Below are 22,190 nucleotides of genomic sequence, written 5' to 3' on the forward strand. Positions count from 1 at the left end.
TGGTAAAAAGAAAATGATCACTCCTTCCTTCTGATATGAGGCAGTGAGAATATAAGAGGAGAACAAGCCGTCTTGACAGCAAAGTAACTTTTATCTTGGATAGCTGTTTAGGTATCTGTATTTCTTTAAAAAAATACTCAGTGATCCACTTTTTCTTTGTCCTAAAGGTTCCGTGTTTCTTGTAGAATTTTAAAATAATCATTTCTAATGAGGATGTCTGATATTCTTACTGTAAAAGATGAAACTGATGCAATGAAGGGTTCAGAAGCTGAATTTAAAGATACCGACCCAGTTGAAAACCTTATAAAATCAGGAAGTCAGGAGCAGATTCATGTGGAAAAGGATGAAAATTGTCCTGATAGCAAAAATATGCCGGTAAGAAGCAATTCATTTTATTTTTCACTAATGTATTGTGTTAAATGAGTCTTTCTTGTTGTCTTCTCATTTTTATCATGATCTCCTTATATGTTACTTTGACACAGATCAGGAAAAGCTGGATAGTTTTTTGCAAGCAAATATGATGATTATTGCTTCCTTTCTCCTTTTCTTCATTTCTCTGTTTATGTTCATGTATGAGTATAAAGGTCAGTCATTTTTAATTGTTTGAGTTGGATAAGTGGTTTTCACAGGAACCAGGCAGGTTGTCTGTTATTTATGCTTTCCTGAGTGCACATGTGAAGCGAAGTCAAGCCTTTTCTATTGTGGCAGAAAAAGAGAAACTTTTCACTTCAAACATCTTCAGCTGTTGCTGAATATTGGCTGTATTTCAGAGACTTTGCTTTATTGAGGATACACTATATAGAGTAGTAAGATTTGTTCAAGATGCTGGAATTTTGAGTGTTGCTAGTACGGATAAAGCACTCCAGAACAGCTCAGCATACCTACACGGAGTAGGAGTGACCAACCCAAGGCTCCTGAGCTATGGATGGCTCAGGTTTATTTACAGAATAGCTGTTCTGCATGAGGCCAAAGTAATCAGATATCAGTGATCTATGTCCTCGGTGTTAGAGGAATGTGGGTCCAGTCATTCTCCCTGCATCAATGGAAGGAAACAGTGAGTTTTCGTCCCATCTTGGCTGCCAGCTAGTACTTATATACCTTCTCTTTTCCTCAGTATTCCTCAACTTGAGAATTGTGGTAAGTGATTTGTAAGGTTGGAAAGGTTGTCCTAACAGAAACATTGGTGCGTGTAAATGTTTGATGTTTGCAAGGTAGGAGATATACCTGCACAAACTTGTGGCATCAAATTTCGAGTGAGATGTACAGGAGGTAAACAGTGTGAAATCATACCATGTTAGGAAAGAGAGCACACCAGCGGTAGCACCAGTTAAGGACATGTGGCAGTGTATCTGATGCCTCTGAGGTTCAGTTATGCAGTGAGCATGTACGCTCAGGAGCCCTCATAGATGGGTCTGTCGCATGGGACAGAGCGGCAGGATCCTGGTTGAGGCTGCCTGCTGTGTCACTGTGGGATTGTACGTACCTTAGGGGAGCTGAGCAAAGCAACTGAAATCTTTTGTCATAACCTAGAGAAAGAAGAGTCAGATTTCTAGGAAAACACGGAAGCTTGTGTTTGAGAAGAAATTACCTTTCTGTAAGAATTCTTCCATCTGTGAGTTGTTAATTAAAAAAAATAAACATTATTATAAAAATCGTGATGGGGATATGGAGTATGCTAGTATTTTTTTGTGGGTTGCAAAAACTGGAGAGTGGCTTATTGGATTCCTGTTATTGAGAATTCAATAAAACTTTCTTCTGGGACTTGCTTTGTTAATGACTAGCAAGTCAGTATTCTGCTGAGGGAGGTAAGCTTTATCTGCTAGTTGAAATTGCTTCCAAACGAATCTTGTCAACTGCTGTAATAACACAGTTCTACTCTTTAATAACTTCTGATTTTATTGAAACTGATATAATTGTAAATAGTTTTATGGAAAAAAAAAATCCTTAAAATGAAGTACTTCACCTGTAACATGAGAAACAATTACTGAAACATTGGTAGATATTAGAGCTGAGCTGGTAATCTCTTTAATCAATGCAGTATCACAGTAGTCATCATGAAAAATGAATGTGTGTGGTTTCTTTTCCAGCAATTCAGTAACTTGGAAGAATCTCATTCACATTTTCTCATTCAACAAATAGTGTAGAAACTTATGAGGGCTCAAGTGGCAGATTGCTTCTCGGCAAACGGGCGTTCCTGTGCAGAGAAATGAAATTGTCAGTGGCTGTGGGCCTTCATTTTAGCTCTGGCTTCTTTGGCAGCAGTTTTGGTTGGTTTTGTTCTTGTGTGGGAGTAATACCCGGTGGCAGAGATGCTTATCTGGCATACACACCTGGAGCTGTACAATTGTGTAATGAGAACGTCTTTTTGATGAAGACAGTTTTGCAGTCTTTTTTATTTAGCATCAATGTGAATGTTGTGTCCAGGGGTCTCCATCAGAACCAGAACGTTGCCATTACATGAATGGTGTAATTCAAAGCTGAGCTAGTAATCTGAGAGTGTTGATTTCTGGAGTGGTTGGGAAATGGTCATTGTGAAGTGGAACCTTGCTAATGTAGGCCTTTGCAACTGCAAACTGCTCTGTGAAAGTTAATGTCACTTGTACTATGGTAGCTGACAGTACAAATATGTATGGTACACACTTGCTTTCTAAGTTGCTGTTTAACATCTTTGCAACCAAGTAAGCAGCTGCAGGCGTTCCTCTGTCTAAGCCTGTCATGGTTTGTATGCTTCTGGATCTTCGTAGTTTTGAGAAACGGGTCATTATTTTTTGAAATACAGATTTGACTGAATTCTATATTATTCTGAGACATTGTGGGCTTATCACTTGTTTGCTGTTCTATGTAATGTGAATAATGTATCACTGGAGTACATGGGTATCTTTCCCAATCTTTTTATGCAGTATAAGAGTGGCACAGGCCTTTTTGTTTCTGTGTCCTCTGGCTGAGTTCTCTGAAGCCTTTCTGTGCCTCATTCTCAGCTATTCTGGTCTCTCCAGGGTTTACCTGTCTTTGTTTCCAAAGTGTGACTTACTGATTTGTTTCTTTATAGCCCCATGATTGGATAGATTTTCTTCAGCTTTTGAACTGTTGAAAATGCTTCTGTGGCCAATGGTGAAACTATTTTTCCAATTTTGATCATTAGTCATCCTGTCTGGTGTCATGGAAAATTGCTGTCAGTACTCACTAGTACAGGACAGCAAGTAACCATGCTGTTTTTGCTGTCATTGCAAAGCTCTCCACAGTTCTGATATAGGACTCTTTAAGGACACTTAAGTGGATTTAAAATCAGTCTAGTTTAGTAGAGAGAAGAGAACCTGCAGCCTCTCTTGTTCAGCTCTGCCACGAGTCGTATCTGTTCTCTGCAATGTCCAAGCAGTAAATCAGAAATGTACTTTTTCTCTAGATTTTTCATACTCCTGAGTTTGCCTTCTTGTGCCTGACCTGGGTGTATCCCATTCCTTTATAGCACAGAAGGATACAGGAAGGCATGTCACTGTTCCAGGTCTTTACTTTGTATTTGATTTGAAGTGTGGGGTAGGTAGGGAAAAAATAGTCAGATACTTCCACTGAAAGCCCCTGTTATATTTGACTGTATGCATTTGGTAAACTATCTTAGCTTTCACTTTATTTTGCTGATTGCATTAATTAGTTGGGAATAAAGCATAGTACTTTGTTTCAACAGGTTTTTTTTCTTTAAGACAAAAACCTGATTGATATTTCATTATCCAGTTGTTTTTTTTAACACTTGCTTTTATATTTTTAGTCCTACGTTCATTAACACCGTGTTTTCTTGGGTTGCCAAACTCTTTGAGAACTGCAAGTATAAAGAAGCTGCTTAACTTGTTATGGATTAGATACTCTAAAGCAGCTAAAAAATGTTTGTTTTTTTGCAAATGAGAACGTAAAGATGCAGTATAGGAACAAAACTTAGCAAATACAGGAATTGGAGCTGAACTAAAATTGATGGAGCTGCTGCATGCACTGACTGCCTACAGGTCTTAATATGAAGGGTGGGATGACTTTCATCTCAGGTGCAACTCTGAGGTTGGATTCATTTCAGTTGTCAGTCTCCCTCCTGCAGTGCCCCTATCCCCAGCTCTCCCCAGTATTAATGCTTCTGGATTGTTCCCTAAAAATAGTCAGCTGCTCGTGAAGCTGAGCAGCAAAGCATTCAAATGCTTTCGCTTATGCTCAGTACCCTATATTTGAACTCAGCTGTGGTAATTGATGCAGGATTGATTGATTAAAGGTTGGCAAATCATCTCATTCTTAAAGCTCAGTAGCTTGGTATGATGCAGACTCTGCTAGGGATATACAAAGTGCCAGCTTCCAGTAAACTGTGCATGCTTTCAGCATAGCTGATAGAAGGACAGAATGTTTTTCAGACAGCAACAAGGCTGTGTCTCTGTACTGTGGTAGGTATGGGAAGAGGTGAACTGTCTTTGCTCAAAATCTCAGCAGTTGAGTTTCTTTCAGTGCAGCTATTTAAAGTGCTTTGCACAGTGAAATGAATTACGTTTAAATGAGCTGCCCTTCTGCTCTTCACTGAAGCTGGGGCAAAGATGGTGTTGGATACTTGAGGAAAGTGACAGAAAATAGCTGTTCTTCTTTCATAGCTTTTCATAAAAAAGGGAATATTGTCCGTTAAAGAAGATTTGAACCCATATTACAAATGTTGTTTGTCACGTACAAGTATTAGGCTTATTCTGTGAAGGCCTGGTATATTCATCAGTTTGAGTACTGTACTGAAACCATACCGAACTGTTATGACACTGAGTGCCTCTATAGCTGTGTAACTCTCAAAGGAGTTTATTTCACCTTTGCAATTAAAAACCTGACCAATGCTTCTTTGAGTGTACGTTTCAGAGATGTGCTCTGTCTCAAAATTGGGGTAATGTTTTTTTAAGAAGAGAAGGAATCTGGAAGAGGGAGCATGTTCATGGATAGTAAATTACTTAACTAAACAAACTTCTGATCAACAACCCGTTCTAAAGTTGTTGTTTATAGCTCCTAATATTTTAATTATCTATAAAATATAAGTTAAATAATAATTAGGGCATGTAGTAATTGCCTTGTAGAGGCTTTTTTCTTCTTCTGTATCATCGTCCTTCCAGATAGGTTTCAGGAATAGGGAGAAAATTTATGAAAACAAACTCATATTACCAAGGAAATCAGAACATGAGGATTTCAAATGTATGAGACAGCAGGGAGCAGAAACTGCGTGATCTTACAGAGTGAGATTAATGCTTGTATTCGTTAGATTTCTTTTGTTACATCTTTTTTTTTTTTAATGAAAATCTTGTTGTAAATGAAGCTAGTGAACTTGAGGACGTGCACGATGAAGAAGGGAAAGCATACAGTCCTGCTGTTGCTTTCACAGATTAGAGCATCACATCAATAATAACTGTTAAACTTTCTCTGTTATGCAGACTTTTACATGAATAAGCTGAACTATTAAGTTTAATGTAAACCTTTTCTGTTGTGCCTATCATTCAGCAGCCAGTGCAGGCTTTTGGACAGACAGCAAAAAGGTCGAAGGTACAGTAGACTTGTGTGCTGGCATGCTGAGGAGGCCCTTCGTGCTTGATATGAAGCTTTGTTACGTTGTGAAAAGTGCCTTTAGTTTCACCCTTTCTTTTTTGGCGATGAAGCTTTGTTTTATTCTGTTGGATATGTTTTTTTGTCTTGCCTAGTTGTCTGCTTCTGTGGTTTGCCTTTATATTTTTGGTGGCTTTTTATTGTTACGGACAGAAACACTTCCCCAAAGATTTTATTTCCTTTCCATTAGATGTGCTCTGTTGTGCTTGATAGTGCCTTCGAAACTGCGATTGCTTTGGTATTCTCTTCCTTGAGGAAGTAATGTATTGAAAGTATCCTAAGTGCCATTCTCGGCCCATTTGTTTTACATAACCTGAATGGAAAAAATATAACAGCTTCTGGTGTCTTTGTAGAACGTTGATAAGCCATAGTTTTTAATTTTACATACTTTCCTTTAGTCAAACACAAAGTTAAAGTTAGTTCGGAGCCTTGCTGTATGTGAAGAATATCCACCACCTCCTACAGCTGAAATATCACAGGACCTCCAGGTAAAAGTTGCATTACTGACATTTCTGAACCAATCTGAACTTAGTATTCAAAATAAAGCCTTACGGGTGCTCTTTAAATATGTAGATACGATATTTAATTAAAAAATAAAAATCAGTACAGCTTTAATAGAGATGGTGATACCGGGTAAAGAATCCACTGCTTCTGAGTCCTCTGAACTACAGAGATGTACTGGGGAGCAGAGAGGGAGGCTTTGTTAGTTCTTCCAGCTGTCTGGTGTTACACTGTGTGTGGTAGCTGATGCTGTGTGCCATCATTAAAGCAGTTAGGAACAAGGTGTGGTAGATATGAAGCATAATTTCACAACTTCATATTTGGATGATTTAAGCAGTTTTAAGTTTTGGTCTTTTGAGTGAATTTATGCATGTTATTAATAATTGCTGGTGGTTCTCTTAACGCATGCCTGAGGTATTGCTGAACACTAACTTGTTAATATACTCAAAGGAAATCCTAGATACTGGACAAAATATGTAAAATGCTTTCAAGTCCGACATCTCTGACTTTATCTGTATCCTTGGAGTGCAGTACTATTACTGGTCCTAGTTTGGGTTTGGAAACCGAGCACTGAAATGATTTTTGCACTGCTTTTGTTTTCATTCCTAACGGAAACTAACAGTTTTGTGTCTTCCTCATAACGCACGTTGACTTATTTTGCTGTTCTTTGAAAGGCTTCTAAACTATCTTTCTGTGCAGTTCCCCTTTCCTTAATGAGCAAAGGGAACCAGTAGGAGTGGGTGACAATTTGTTGCTGTGGGAGGTTCATTTCAGTATTGGAGAGTGAAAGAAGGGAGTGAGAACTCAAACTAATTAAGCATAAGAATGAGCCACAAAGTCTCTGTCTAGGTTTTGTTCTTGGAACTGAGAAAACAGTGTTTTCCCCACTCCTTCCATAATATAGTTGAGGAGTTAACTGGAGAAATTATGAAACTGGACCAGCTAACTTAATAAAAAAAATCCAAGTCTTAGAAACAACAGTATGGCGTGTGGTAAGAGATTAAAAAGACAACAGAAAAATTGATGCTGTGTACTGTGATTTATAATCTGGAATGTTTCCTGTAAGGTTGCCAAAACTGACTAGGAGATGGGGCTTGGGGCAGTAGGGGTTAGCTGTGTTACCGCATCTTATTCCAAGAGGAGAGAACCCTCATCTGATGAACTGTTCATCCACAGCATGTTTCAAACATAAGTCAGCGGGATTTTTTCAGAACTCTTGAACTCTATGACACCATATATTTAATGGTTTGCAATCACAGACTCTTATAGTAAGCATTCTTCACAGGTGACATTTGTTGCGTTGTCTCGTGGGAATCTCTCCTCAGCTGCATACATTGCAAAGTACTTATTTTATCTTTGTAATACACTGATTCTTTATTCTTTTGCCATCCTTTGCTAAGTTTAGGTGCTGGCATTGTTCTCATTCTGTACGCTGTGATGTATGAAATGCAAACTCTAGTTCAGGATATTAATTTCAGCTCCTAATAAGAAAAGGCTGGCTTCATGTCTGTGATACTGATATGGGTAACAAGCAGACTGATCTTTAAAAGATTGAACTTCTCGAACAGCAAGAAACAACCTTAAGTGGGAAAATGAAAATAAAAGATGACAATCAACAAAGCGTCAGTGATGATGGTTTGAACTGACTTGTGTAAAGCCAGATTGTAGCTGATTTTTAGAGAGTGCTGGTGAAAACTGAGAACCCATGGCGTAGATCCTATAATGCTTCTTGACTCTTCAGTGTCCATTTTTCACTGTCCATTCAAGTGTATTAAGCTGGAAACACTTTCCAGATTTTGATGGTTTTGGTTTGGGGATTTTTGGCTTTTTTTTTTTTTTAGTCAAAATTTGGTGATAATTCTTGCTGCCACAATAAGGATGTGAAATTGGAAGGTCATTTGCTTTACGATGAAGAGTTCGTTCAATTAGTATGCTAGCAGAGAGCAGCTATCACTGTAGTGGGATTAAATGAAAATTCTAAGGAACAGAAGCTGAGATATTTTTCAGTGATTTTCCCATGAAGTAGGTCATGCTTATAATTAGATGCTACAGGTTTTAAAGCATGAAATCACAAGAAGATGCCCTTTGGTACGCAGTTCTGTGTCACATTTTGAAGTAGAAATGATGGCTGTTCAGATGGCTCTCCTTTTTTTAGCTCTTGTTGCAGAAAGGATAAAAATAATTACTTGCTCTGAAATGACTGAACTATTGCTATGTGACTTTTTAAGAACTTGGCTGTGTACTCTAAACCTACCCAATCAATATTCTAATAAGAGAAAATCAGACTATGAAGAATTTTTTTCATTTAGTTAATTTTGTATAGTGCACTGTTGTAAAACAGGGAATAGCATGTTATGCTGGTAGATCTGAGTCGCAATTAATTTTTTAATGGTAGTCACCACGCCTTTTATAAAGTAGGAGTTGCATGGCTGCTAGGTTAACAGTCACTGTTAACTTTACAGTGGCAGTTTGCGTTAGTGGAGGTGAGGTTGTGCAGAGAGGTTTTTGCATGTGGAACAGTCTTTAGCCCTAGTAAATCCTGACTATGTTTAATTCTGGCCAGCTTTCATGAATTAGATCAAGTCTGTGGTGTGGCATGCTGGGAGAAGCTGACAGTGGGTGCCTGGAGGTGGATAAAAATGGGCTTGAAGGAAGAGTGAGGACTTGCATGGGAAAGGATTTGGTGCACGATAGAAAAGTGGTGGGGAAATAATTGTGGGGCAGCTCTGTGAGCTGGGTTGGAGAGAGTTGGATCTTCTACAATGGGGTGGGTGACAGCATAAACTCAGTTATCTCTTGGGAAGCAAAACAGACATTTGAGAGGCTTCCAGGTAAAAGGAATGGGGAAATGCTATTACAGGACAGGGTCAGCTGTCCACTTCTTGGGACCACTCCACTAAAGATTTTGTCTCCATTTCTCTCATCTTACTATGTTTTTGCTGTCTGAGATATGATAGTCCTTCATTAATAGTGTAGTTAAAGACAGAAGAGGCACAAAGAACGAAATGATACTTGTCCACTAGTTAAGGATCTGTTCTGTCACTTCAGTTTAAAAGCAAAGGTCTGTTTGGCTGTATCTGGGAAACAGGTTTCATGATAGTTCACCCATACTGTTCAGAAACGTGGGTTTTTGAGGTGACTGCACTCAAAGCTACTTTGTCAAAATACACAAGAGGAATCTAAACCTTGATTGCTTTAAGGTCTGCAAATTTAGCCTTGGTATATTGTACTCTAAATACTTCTTTTTGTGTGTGTGAATCTGGTAATGCTGGTCTGTCTGTTTTAGAGATTGGGGCATTTGTTTTATCCTCTAATGGAGGGGGAAACATTGTAGATGGTGCACACTACCCAAAAAACAGATGTAAAGAAAACGGTTCCATTTCCAGACAAATGAAGTGTGTCTCAAGATACTTCAGATTCATTTTGAAATAGCATTTAGAGCCTGGAAATGTGTCCAAATTCTAAAATACATATTACTTTCTGTCGTCTTCATTTTATTTTGGTTAGAGTATGTGTGATCAGAGAGAATATGAAGGCAGTTATTTTCCTTGTTACTTCCTCGTTTTTGCAGGTGACATAATAGAGAAATATATATATTGTTTGAAATAGTTTCCATGATGACTGACTTTCGCTTTTGACAGGAGAAAATTCAAATCCAGTTGTCACAGTGTTGTGAAAAAGAAGAAAAGCCTGCAAAAGATGAAACAGAAAAGGAGAAGTCCAGTGATAAATTGCACAGGAAAATGTTATCAAGAGGTTTGCTATCTGTCATTCTGCTTTTAATTTGTATTTTTAGATGACTGTTTTCAGAATTAATGATCTTAGCTGACTTTTGATGGGGGAAGTCTTAGGAAGAGGGTTTTTAAGGTAAAAAAAACAAACAACATTGCTTTCTTACGACTCGAAGTTCATTTCATCTGAGTTCCACTGTCCAAGAACACTTTGTATGAACCACAAGGGATTTTGGTACTTGTTAATGATTAATATTTCTGCCTGGTTCACCTGGATATATTGTCATTCACACACACACTTGCTATACCTAGATTTGTTAAAAATCCTTTGCAGTGAGAATTGAACTCAGTAAGTTAAAATGGACAAGTATTAAGCATGCGTGTTATATTCCTGCAGTCCGGATTGAAGGTCTATTCTATCTGGAATACAGCCACAGAAATTAATGATAACCATCTCTGTCCATGGTACCTTTTGCCACATTTATTGCATATAAGTTGGCAATGCATTGAACAGCTTTTGATTTAAATAAAGGAAGAAGTCTTATCTGGATGTCTTGTCTAGATGTCTTGTATCAAGCAGTATGTAGGAAAATCTTTAAACCTAATATTCTTTCGTGAGACTGCTGGCATGTGTCTCTCTTGTGTCTCTCAATTCCATGAAGACTTCTTTGTGTGACATTTCAGTACATCTTGTCCCAGCTGGCAACCAGGCATTCATGAAATAAAAACCATCAGAGTGCAGAACTGCACTCTAAATTTGAGCTGTGCCTGCCTTGGCTGTAGCTTGATACTTGTATTTTGTGGAAGAAATCTAGTCTCAATATTTATTAAACCATTACTAGCTTATGATTCTGAGATCTGTAACTCTGGAAGGCTGATGAAGGGGAAGGTTTGTTGTTAAAGTATATCTTCCAGGGGCATAAATTGGAAGTAGGAAATATTTTGTTTGTTCTGAAACCAGAACAAGACAGAATGCTGTGGGAAGTCTCTAAACACTGTGTTAAGTAAGACCAATAAAAGGAAGGTATTTAATAGTACAGGATAACAGTAGTGAAGGCTGAACAGTATTTATTTGGGCAACATCCAGTCTTCCTGTGTATCAGCTACTGGTCTGTGAAAGTGTACACAGCAGTGCAGTATGTTGGAGAAAACTTGGGGGGTTGATGAAAATGAGATGGCTGAAGATGATAATTGCACTCCTTCAAAACGTAACCAGTTTGATAATAGTTTGGCAGTGTTACTGAAGCTTTTGCCTTCTGTGTTACATTTGAAGTGCAGAATTCAGAGACATAGGGTTTTCAGCTTTGTGATTTCTTTTTTTCTTCAAACCTTTTCTCTGGAAATTGCAAGTGTTTCATTTGGGATAACGCATCTACCAGTTAAACAGCATTGATCCATAAATCCTGTGTTCATCAATAATTGTGAAAAAAGATTGGTTTTTTATTTTTTCAAAATATAATTCTGTTCTCTTCCACCGTGCCTTTAGATTCCAGCCAAGAGTACACAGATTCCACTGGTATAGATCTTCATGAATTTTTAGTAAATACATTAAAAAACAATCCCAGGTAAGCATCAGCGAAATCAACTTGCAGTTTTTCTGTCTTTGGTATAGTGCCATGTTTTGTTGGTGTGTTTGTTTTGTTTTTCTTTATTATTATTATCATTGTTGTTCTGTTTTCTTCCTTTTAAATGTTTACCACTGCATCAGTTATTTAGGATGAGATTTTGTAGTGAAGACTATCTGAAACAGCAATCCACTGTAATCTGTGTGTTAGATGAACACAGGTTCAGGACACTGACCTGTTGTAAATGCTTTTCATGTTTAATGAGCAGATAATGAGTTCTGTCTGTGTGCAGCTCTATCTGGAGAGACTAATACTCTTTAAAATTTGTACTCATTTAACGCCTGCTTGTTAGATACTAAATCGCTTTCTTTTGCTTTAAGCTGTCTTGTACTGAATTTATGAATTTTAAAAGTTCCTTTTAGTATGTAATCTATAAACCATAGACAGGTGTATCTTCAATCTACTCATCAGAAATCAAATCTGACCTAATCCAAGTCCACCATTTGCTGGGAAAAGTCGATGTGACCTGTTCCTTTGAGGTTTGCAGTACAGTGTCTGTCTGGTTTGTTCTTTCCCTCAACAGAGTTTAAATACTAGATCTGTGGCTTAACATACAAGGCAAGAAATGAGCTTAGTGGAATTGTGCTGCTATTGTGAAAGACATTCCTGTTATTTGTTGCTTGCTTATATTATATTTATGATTTACAATGTGATAATGTATTGATATTCCATTTTATTGGGTGCGTGGGGGGAAACAAAAGAGAGAACATTATGATAGTGGACCAACACATTTTTCCCTATAGTGAAGACATTAGGAAAATTAGGAAGCACAAACCTGAATTAGTCTCTTAGTTTGGCCCTTCTGGAAGGCAGAAATCATCCCAGTGAAAATAATAAATTTATTGACAGAGGCCTGCTGGGGGCTTACCTGCTGTCATATTATCTGATGTGTGCAGACAATGACCTGTGGGACAGTTAGCTTCATTATATGCTAATGAGTTCTTTAAATCAGATAATGTTATGGTGTTTCAGCTAATCCTTATTTCAGTCACCTTGAGTTTTAGTTTTTTAGATTCTCTTAGCATCACATCACAGTTTGTGCCAGCTTTTAACTACTCAGTTGTTAGTATGTGGTAGGGCCGCCTTCTGTTACCAGCACCCACTCATTCTATTTCTCTGTCATAGTGTGATTCACAATTCGGGGGCAGTTGAGGCCTCTGTAAATCCTGTATCTGTGCTGACCAACAAGAACCAACCTAGGCACTCTGTCCCTTCTTGAGTCTTCTGAGTGACTGCACTTTCTATTGACAGTACCAGGAACAGATTACTTGGAGGCTTTTTGTACTGTGATTTCTGAGATGAGGACAGCGTGTGTTCAATAAAATACAGCTTAGTGGAAAATGAATACTTTCTCCTAAAGATAAACACTGTATTAGATGCTTGATGGTCCTGTTTATAGTCTTCCATCATTCCTTGATCATAGATACTGTCTGTGTATTTGTGAGATGAATACAGCTGGGGTTATTGAAGTGTCTCATATGTGAGTTGCTGTGTTTTTATTTTCAGGGACAGAATGATGCTGCTGAAATTAGAACAGGAAATTTTAGATTTCATTGGTAATAATGAGTAAGTACTGTGCTCTTACAGGAAAAAAAGAAGAATTCGGGAGTGTTCCTGTTTACTTAATAAAGCTACTATTCCTTTCTTCCAGAGCTCCAAGAAAAAAGTTTCCCCCAATGACATCTTATCATAGAATGCTGTTGCACAGGGTAGCTGCTTACTTTGGATTAGAGCACAACGTGGACCAGAGTGGGAAGTCAGTCATAGTAAATAAAACTAGCAATACAAGAATGTAAGTGTAAAAGTCTTGGAAAAACTTTATGGTACATAAATTTAAACTCTTGGGATATATTATGATTCATCTGCAGCAGTAGGGGATTGTCTGTTCCTTGGGAAGCGTTCAGTAAGGAGAGGTGTTCTGAGTGTTACGTAAAATGTGGTCAGTTGCATGTTTAAAGATTAGCAGTGAAGTATGCAGTCTGGATGTTGAGAGGTTTTGTTGCTCTTGTCACATAGATGCCCTCTGAACTGTTTCCATAAAATATCAACTATATCAACTATTTATCTGTTCAAAGAATGATACCAGCTTCAACTACGTCCTTTCATTTAGAAAGCAGGACCAGCCCTTATCTTAGAACAGTGCCATGTTCTGATAGGGTGAACAGAGGGGAAAAGATTTGCTGACCTTAGATTTTTGTACTATAAAAATCTACTGAAAAAATTCATTCACTGAAACCTGTCATTGGAATAATGCCACCTACAAATCTTGCAGCCTCACAAAGTATATATAGCAAGGAAGGTAAACGGTGGATGTATCAACCAGGTTAACAACTCTGTGTGCTACTTTACTGTGATGGCTGGGGAGTTCTTGCAGGAACCACTAGAAAAAAACTATTACCGAATACAAGCATTGGGATCACAGCATCACCAAGTTCCACACGTAGCTGGTGCTTTCATTCTAAGGATCCAACTGTTCCCAGTTCTGCACTTGCTCTGTCTCCTCTTTCTCTCACCACAAAAAGATGAAAGGATAATGTGTCGATGTATTTAAGTTTTGTTACCTAGTTTCTAGTGTTAACTTATTAAATTTGCATCACACTTTTTTTCTTAAAGAACTCTGATCTGAGCATGAAAATAGGAGTTCACAGCTCCTGCATCCTAATCTTAAACTCTCCATAGCTTTGAAGAAATAAAATCTAATTATCCACGCTAATTTAAGAGTCAGTAGAACTGAAACAACAGACAATACTGAAATTTTACTTAAGCCGTTATTTTCAGTAACTTCTCAGAAGGAAACTTATATAGGGCCTAAAGATATGTTAGATGATTTTGTCTTTTTGGTATTTGTCTTTGGTTTTGCTATACATTCTCTATCAGAAATTAATTACAGAAGCTTACATCTGTTGTCTTTGCATCTACCAGCATCCCTAGACTGAAGCTTCACACATATGAGTGTGGAATAAGTACTATTAAAATACGATTTCTTGGCGTGTATTTTTTTTTTATTTGTTGCTTTTTTTTTTAAACTGGCCTCTGGAAGCCCCATGTAGGTGTAGTTACTAATTAGCAGGCATTTCATTCAACCTGCAGACAAGAAGAGTCTTGATGTTTTCAGTATTCTTATTTTAAATCACTTCAGATATAAAATAAGAATTTAGAAAGAAAACCTTGGAGATCTGCTCCATGTTGAATAAAACCAAACTTACCTTTTCCTCATAGGCAGATTCCCGGCTCCAGCGCCGATCAGTGATGTTACTGACATCAACAACCCAGTGCACACTGGGACGTCTCAGTGGAGTGGGAAGTTGGTGATTGCAGGGCAGTAAATTCAGGGACCTTAAAAAGAAAGAGGTAAGACAGTCTAAAGGTTCTCTGAAATGCCTGCTAATTATGTTTGGGCATCCAGTAACTAATAGTTAGGCTTGGCTGTTTTACAGAAAAAGATCTGATCTCCTGATTTTTATACAAATGCCCTGAGTAATGTGTAAAGAAACAGAGAAGAGTACATATACGTTTTGTCTTTCAGTAGGCAAATTCTTCCCCATTGTCTGAGAAAGTCTGACCGTAGTAGTAGTGTCATTGTCTAGGTAGTTGGGATCCACTTTTGATAACAAAAGGTTGCGAAATATTTCACTTCGCAAAATAAAGTCCCAAAAGAATATATATTGCTCCTTCCTGTTACTTTGATCTCATGAAGCTCTCGCTTGCCCGCACTGTTGTCATTCTTCTTCTCTTGTTTATTTCTACTTAATGATGTTTTAGAAGCTTCTAAGTGTCCATGCTTTCTCCTCTATATGTCTCCTTATCATCTGTTTTCCCTTGAAATGAACTCTGAGGTATATTACAGCTCTAGCAGAAAGCTCCTCTCTTCACTTCTGTGCATGCTCAATGCCCATTGCATGGCACCAGTATGGATTCAAGAGCACTTCTGGTTCCCCAAGGGCATGTGGTTGATTCCCACCTTAATTGGAAACTGAAGCAAAAGCTTTGAAGGAGGAAGAGATTTTAAAAGCAGGTTTGTTATGCATCAGGAACAGGAGTTGTCAGGTGTACACAACAGTACACGTTTTTGGTATCTTTCCCATTGCCCAGACAGCCAAAATCTGCCACTTGTTAGAATATTAAATATACTGCACGCATTTCAGTTGGTTCCACCTTGTACAGTGTGTTTTGACAAATCCATAAATGTCTTTTTGACAACTTTTCATAGACCTGACCAAAAGTTCTGTGAGCATATAAAGGATGAGAAGAGCGATGACTTTCAGAAGCGGTACATCCTTAAAAGAGACAGCTCTAGTTTAGACAAAGATGACAACCAGGTGAATAAATATTACTTTCCACTTCTGTTTGTTGTATTGGGCTATGTATCTGTACTATTTTCATGTGTAAGTTGACACTTTGTCACTTACTTTAGATGAGAATACGATTAAAAGATGACAGAAGAAGTAAATCCATAGAAGAACGTGAAGAAGAATATCAGAGAGCTAGAGAAAGAATATTCGCACAAGATGTACGTATGTCAAAGAATCGTGCTGTCTTTTGTATGAACACTTCACATACGTGTGTGCATTTGTTAAGAGAAGTTTCTTTTCAGGAAGCTTCCTATGTCACAGGCGTACTGAGCAGATAATCATTAGTGTGGCTTGAACTGAGTTTTTAAATGATACTGAAGTTTCTGGGAAATGCTTGACGTTTCTCTCATCATTACTGCATGCAGCCTGTGGAAACATCAAGAATGACTTTCATATATTCTTGAGCATTACTGCCTTCAGTGCATTATTTTGCCTCTTACTGAAATTTAGGCTTGGTTTTGGTACTGTAGACATTACAAGTGGTACTGAGAGCAATAATTGTTGGTTTTGTTTGCTCTTAGACACGGGTGAGAAAAACCTATTTATTTCAAATGCATCTTATAACCAGTGACAGTAAAATAATGTGAACTTCCATATATGCAAACTGAGTCAGAAATGTGGCAGTTCCATCTCTCTTGAGTGAAGTGGGATGAAAGTTTTGCAGCTCTAATTTAGTGAATAGGTTTGTGGTGTTAATGATGATATGTGAGCCATGCAAATCAATTAACTTTGAACTTTGGAATCCAGAGTATCATATAATGCCACTTGGTAAATTATTTTTCAGCCTTGCATTTTTTGCAAGTAGAGATTGTGTTTCAGTCAATATATTGAGTAAACATTGTCTTGCAGCGTTGATTACTTCTGACCAACTTTTCTGACGTTTATCTGTGGCTCTCACACGTTCGTAATATTCTGTCAGTGGAATGAGCTCTGAGGGGATAATTTGCTGTATCCAGATATTTTCTGAGAACTGTTCTGAATCGATCACCCTATTCTAAAGTTAACTTCTTATGGATAAGTCTTTTTACACTGGCTTTTCTTTCCCACGTAACGTGGAAATTATTCACCAAAGCGATCAAGTTTTCATGCAGTTATATATATAAAGAAGGCTATCAAAGTTTGTATCTAACAGAAAAGACTTCAAATTGCAGTTTGTTTTGTTGCTGTACCATTATGAGGGTCCTAGATGACATTAATAGTAATTTCTACACTTTTTTTTGCCACTCAGTCCCTGTGTTCCCAAGAGAATTATTTCACTGATAAAAGGTGAGTCAATTTGCATTTCAGTTCTGCTGCACGTTTCTATTTTCTTAATAAATATTAAGCTATCTTATTAAAATGCCAACAGAATCCAGGAGGAAGAAACTAATAATACACAACAAAGACGACAGATATTTAGGTATTTGATGCATTCTTTAAAAAAATAATAAAAAAATCCCCAAGTATTCTGCATGCATTTCACTTTTTTTTTTCTTTTCCTTTATTTTACAATTGATGCCTGTGCTAAAATTTTAGTTTATAACTTGCAGAATCAATAAAGAAACGTCAGGGAGATCTGCCAACAGCCATCAGAGCAGTACTGAGAACGAGCTGAAGTACTGTGAGCCCCGTCCCTGGAGCAGCACCGACTCCGACAGTTCCATCCGCAGTCTGAAGCCAGCTGTAACAAAAGCCAGCAGCTTCAGTGGGATCTCAGTTCTGACGAGAGGAGATAGCTCTGGAAGCAGCAAAAGCACAGGCAGGCTGTCTGAGACAGGTATTACAGACTCTGTTCGTAGTTACGTAGCAGTGAAGTACCTTGCTGGTTTGATGTTGGAGGTGTGCTGAGTGGAGGCCTCAGTCCTGTACGTGCTGCTCCCTCTGGTCGGTGGGTGCTGCATGCATACAGTGACTGCTGACGAGGCCTGCAGTGTGTAAGTGGAGGGCTAGAATTTGGGTTACAGATTAAATGAAGACTTTTACTTTGGTGTAACTAATGTCCAAACAAAATCTCAGAAAACAAGGATATGACTCTTAAGCAGAATCAGAAGTGACGTTTAGTAAATGTTTATACTCCAAATGGTAAATAAATTTGATGTGAGAGCATCTCAGCTGCGCAGGACTTTGAGTCTCAAAGTAGATGGGTGGGTTACAGATGTGCTACTTCAAAATGAGAAAAAGTAGGAATTAAAAAAGAAGAATGTTACTGCTTGTCTGCATTGCACTTAGCCTTGCTCTCACTTATGAAACTTGTTTCTAAGGAGAATTAGTGAATATTTTTGCTTTCTTCAAAACTTCCACTACATTGTTGGTATACTGCCACACCTTTAATGCAGCGTATAGGTTTTTTTTTCCATTATATATATAAGTTATGTTCCAAGAGCACTTCTGCATTTGTTTTGTAACGTTCTCAGAAGCATTTCTTTTTTTATACATTAAATGCAAGAAAAATTGTTCATTTTTTGAGTAAAGGTGCAATTGGCTTTAACTATGATGACTGCAGCCTCATCTCTCTACATAATCTAGAAGTGAAAGTAAAGAAATCTAAACAAAGTAACTGGTCAAATCAGGAGTGTTTTCTGAAGCTGAGATGAATTATTTTGCACAATTTACCAATTTTAGCTTTGTATTTCACTTTAGCAATAGGAAAAATAAATGGTTAACCGTCAGTATCAGCAAATGTTTGCAGCTGTACTGATCTTTCATACTGCCAAGTGAAAAGCTTGCAGTGAGAATGTTTTGTGAAGGACAACAAAGTGACTTAAATTGGAGAGAGATTTTACCAGTCTTCTAGATTGTATAGAGGCTGCTCATAGAAGTTTAAATGTAATAACTCTTATATTCAAGTGTCATAGCAAAGACTTAAAGTATGCTGGATTGTATGCCTAGAGATCTCTAGAAACAGTGCAGCTCTGAAGAGCATTCTGTATTGGCCTTCTGGAGAACTGCTTTCATCTGCGTGCATTGGCTTTCAGAAAGCTCAGGGTCTGGTTCTCCACTGCCTTGCAATGCTTATAGCCATTCACAATTGTAAAATAATTGCATTCAGCAGGCTAATTTGTATTCTTTTTGAACCTTGAAATATGGTACTTTTCACCAAAATTAGTCTTATTTCCTCATTTTTCTTCTTGCTGCATTCTTTATTTCAGCCTTAAAATTGATAGGGGAGAGGGGAGGTTGGGAAGAGTGTGTCGAGATTTTTGGTATTCTGCAGTTTGTCCATCAGGTGAGACAGATCTGAGACAAGTAGTAGCCACTAAAACATGTCATTCCTTGCATGCAGGCTGTGTGTACAGAGCGTACAATGTACCCAGTGCGTCTGAAGGGATGTTGGGCTGAATGCATCCGCATTATGCAATGGCCTACGTGTGTGCCATAGCTGTAGTCTGCGTGTGCATGACCGTGTATCCAAACCTTTGGGTATGTGTGAGCAGTTATAAGAACTGTGGAAGAACTGCACTGTAGTTCATGTGCACGCCTGCAGACTTTAGATCTGATTTCTGGTCAGAAAATGAGATGGTCAAAGTGCAAAGCAGTGCTGAACTGACCCTTGGTTTACTGAAAGAATCTTAGAATGCTATTCCAGGGGAGATGATGGGCAGTTTGTTGGCAAGGCCACTGTTTAATGATGTGCTTACGCATAGCTTTAGGGGTAAGCATTTATAAGTGTGTGTGTATATATATGTGTATGTAAGCGAGCATGTTGTTTCTGTCTTTAGGTAAAAACAATTTCTCGTTACTCCTTTCCTAGGTTCAGAGTCTTCTAGTAGTGTAGGGTCATCCACGGGTTCTCTTTCTCACACCCAGCAGCCTCTTCCAGTGCCAGCTCTAAGCCAGCCTTCTCATGGCACGCCTGCCGTCTATCCAACTGTCAGCACTAGTAACTCTCTTTCCTTTGATGGTGGCATAAATTCCCAAGTGGCACCTACTAGCACTAGCTTCTTTTTGCTTCCCTTGGAAGCGACAGGCATTCCACCTGGCAGTATTCTGATCAACCCTCAAACAGGTTGGTATCTGCTCATGGGTGTTCTCGTTACAGTTGAGAACTCAGACAAAAATGTGTGAGTCTGTTTATGAGAGTTAATTTCAGTACTGTCCTTTCTTTTTCTCTTTATTTTTCAATATTTGTGTTTGTTCAGTGCACGTAATTTAAGAAGCATGACTTTGCATAAAGGGGATAAGTAAACTCACGTTAGTTTTTGTTACCGGTTTTGTGTTTAACATATAAATGTTATGTACGTAGTGGTGACTAGCACAAAATACTTTAATATGTCATTTATTATCTAGAATGCAGAATAAGGGGAGAGAGAAGAGTCTTTCAGTGCTAACGTAAAACAGTTTCCCTGAGGGAAGAGCTCCTGAGCATGTATTCCCATTGCCTTGAAAGAATTCATTCTCCTGTCCTGTGTTTTGTACGTCACATAAACATTCTTATTTCTGTAAACTTGTGATACTTGATACAAGAGACAGTGCAAGTGAGGATGCTATTTTTAAGCCTCTGTTTCAGTTTAAAACAAGATTAAGTCGATGTAGGCGTATTTGGCCAACATTAATATTTTTAGTAAGTAGGAGAGTGAAACTTGGTGGTGCAGAGGCAGAGATGTGTAACTTCTTGCCTGGTTAAAAGAGAAATTGAACAACTTTTTACTTGCTGGTAGAAGTTAAGGACCACTGAAGATTCGATTTTACCTTTTCTGTGTAGCACAGATTATATTTTGCTTTTAGTATAAACATGTTCTCTTTCTAGATGAGGAAATAACTTCAGTATGCATTTTTCATCAATCTGTAGACAGACTTAATTATACTTGAATATAATTGCATGTACTTTTTTAGGACTATTTTTTTCTCATTGCTGTTGTTAAGGTAGTCACTTATTAAATTTTCTCTCACGTAACTGAATAATTTTCTTTTTCCTTAATATAAATCAGTTGCTGTTCTTGTATACAAAACTAGAAAACTTTTTTGGTTAAAGAAACTACATACTGGCATGCCACCTGAGGTTTAAACCTCAAGAATAGCTAGTGGTGGTACTGGTAGAATTTGGTTACAGCTGGCTGCAGCAGCTAATTTTTCTAGGTAGACATTGCATTTCAAGGAGGGAGTGTTTGCTATCTTGGGTGCAGATTTGGGACACAGCACTGTTGACTTTGCTTCTCTAGGCATAATGGGACCACTGCACATCTTGCATGTGGATTTTCCATTGTGATGTTGTCCATCTGAGGATAAATGTGACAATTTGTGATCAGATTTTGCTAGAAGTGTTTGCTTTCCTAGCGTTCGCAGACATCAGTGTGCTCTGCAGTAAATGTGTAGGATATTGGCTGTCATTCTTCATGTTATGAGTTTATAATGTGACCAGGCTACGGTCTGTAGAGTTGCTGTAAATGAAATGGATAACTGCAGACATTGGAAGGCTACCATCAGTTTGAAAATAGTGTCATTTTAAACATGATATGGTTTAAGTAGTGCTCTTTGAGTCATCTTCATTTCACTTATGTCAGCATTCTGCATGGGATTAGTTGCACTTTCTTCCTCTTGTTTGGTTGGTCATTTCCCAGTTATGATGAGATGCATAGCAGCAGGAAAGGGCAGAGAAAGAAGTGATTGTGAGACAGTTCTTCACATTGTAAGCAGTCCTGAGGAAAGTGATAGAATTGTAGAACAGAGTGTTTGATGTTCAGGAACACTAGCTGGACTTTCAAGCTGTGGTTCTGACTTAAACGTGGGCTCTTGCTGATCTGCTGTTCCTTTGGCTGTTGTTGTGTTGTTGTTTTTATTCCCCCAACCTAGGCAACAAAACTAGTTACTGTTTATTGATAATTCACTTTTAATAGTAGTTTATTAAAAAAAAAATGCATTAATCAGGTGCTTCAGTATTGAAGTTACAGATTACTAAATAGGGGAATAGTGTTGCATTATTTCACTGGAAAGCTGAAGGAATACTTCTGTGAATAGAAGTACTTTAACCTTATTAGCAGTTATGGGAATTTGTATCCATTTTACACAAGTATTTGCCTTTATGCTGTCCCATGTTTCACTTGATGTTCAACATGATTAAGTTCATTCATTTAATTGCCTTTTAAAAGGTCCTTAAAGCACTATTTTAGTCGGGTTTTCCTTTATTGCTTCTGCCCTTTTTTCAATCCCCTTAATAAAAATGAGTTGTGAGGACTATCAGGATATGGTAAATGCTTATCTGTGTTCATTAAGTCAAGTTTCTTTGTTTAGTTTAAATATTTATTTACATGTTTCAGCTGCATGTAGTTTGCCATTTGACTTCCTTTTATTTATGGCTGTTGTAAATGTTGTGTGGATTTGGCATAAATCTGATATGAAAAAGTACAACATTATTTCTAAATGTTATTTTTTTGTCTGCTGCAAATACATTTGTCTTAATTTTCTCC

At 37.9% G+C, this 22,190-nt stretch overlaps 1 protein-coding gene across 5 annotated transcripts in view; it reads left to right on the top strand.

Moving 5' to 3' along the window:
* R3HDM1 (R3H domain containing 1) overlaps positions 1-22,190 on the top strand; it is a 40,343-nt gene that overhangs the window by 779 nt on the left and 17,374 nt on the right. The window contains exons 2-14 of one of the 5 annotated variants that reach the window (XM_065750327.1): positions 168-375; positions 5,497-5,538; positions 5,997-6,086; positions 9,741-9,855; positions 11,317-11,395; positions 12,962-13,021; positions 13,107-13,247; positions 15,666-15,774; positions 15,870-15,965; positions 17,036-17,073; positions 17,156-17,206; positions 17,337-17,563; positions 19,538-19,792. In XM_065750327.1, the coding sequence (XP_065606399.1) occupies positions 208-375; positions 5,497-5,538; positions 5,997-6,086; positions 9,741-9,855; positions 11,317-11,395; positions 12,962-13,021; positions 13,107-13,247; positions 15,666-15,774; positions 15,870-15,965; positions 17,036-17,073; positions 17,156-17,206; positions 17,337-17,563; positions 19,538-19,792 (1,471 nt within the window). In that variant the 5' untranslated portion in view covers positions 168-207. Of the gene's footprint in view, positions 1-167; positions 376-5,496; positions 5,539-5,996; positions 6,087-9,740; positions 9,856-11,316; positions 11,396-12,961; positions 13,022-13,106; positions 13,248-15,665; positions 15,775-15,869; positions 15,966-17,035; positions 17,074-17,155; positions 17,207-17,336; positions 17,564-19,537; positions 19,793-22,190 lie in introns of those variants that run through there. The other 4 variants (XM_065750325.1, XM_065750326.1, XM_065750324.1 and 1 more) reach the window with 4 other exon arrangements.

This window comes from Cyrtonyx montezumae, unplaced genomic scaffold (genome assembly GCF_038088225.1).
Source record: "Cyrtonyx montezumae isolate F1298 unplaced genomic scaffold, pur_monq_1.0 scaffold_7, whole genome shotgun sequence".
In the NCBI taxonomy this organism is placed as follows: Eukaryota; Metazoa; Chordata; class Aves; order Galliformes; family Odontophoridae; genus Cyrtonyx; species Cyrtonyx montezumae.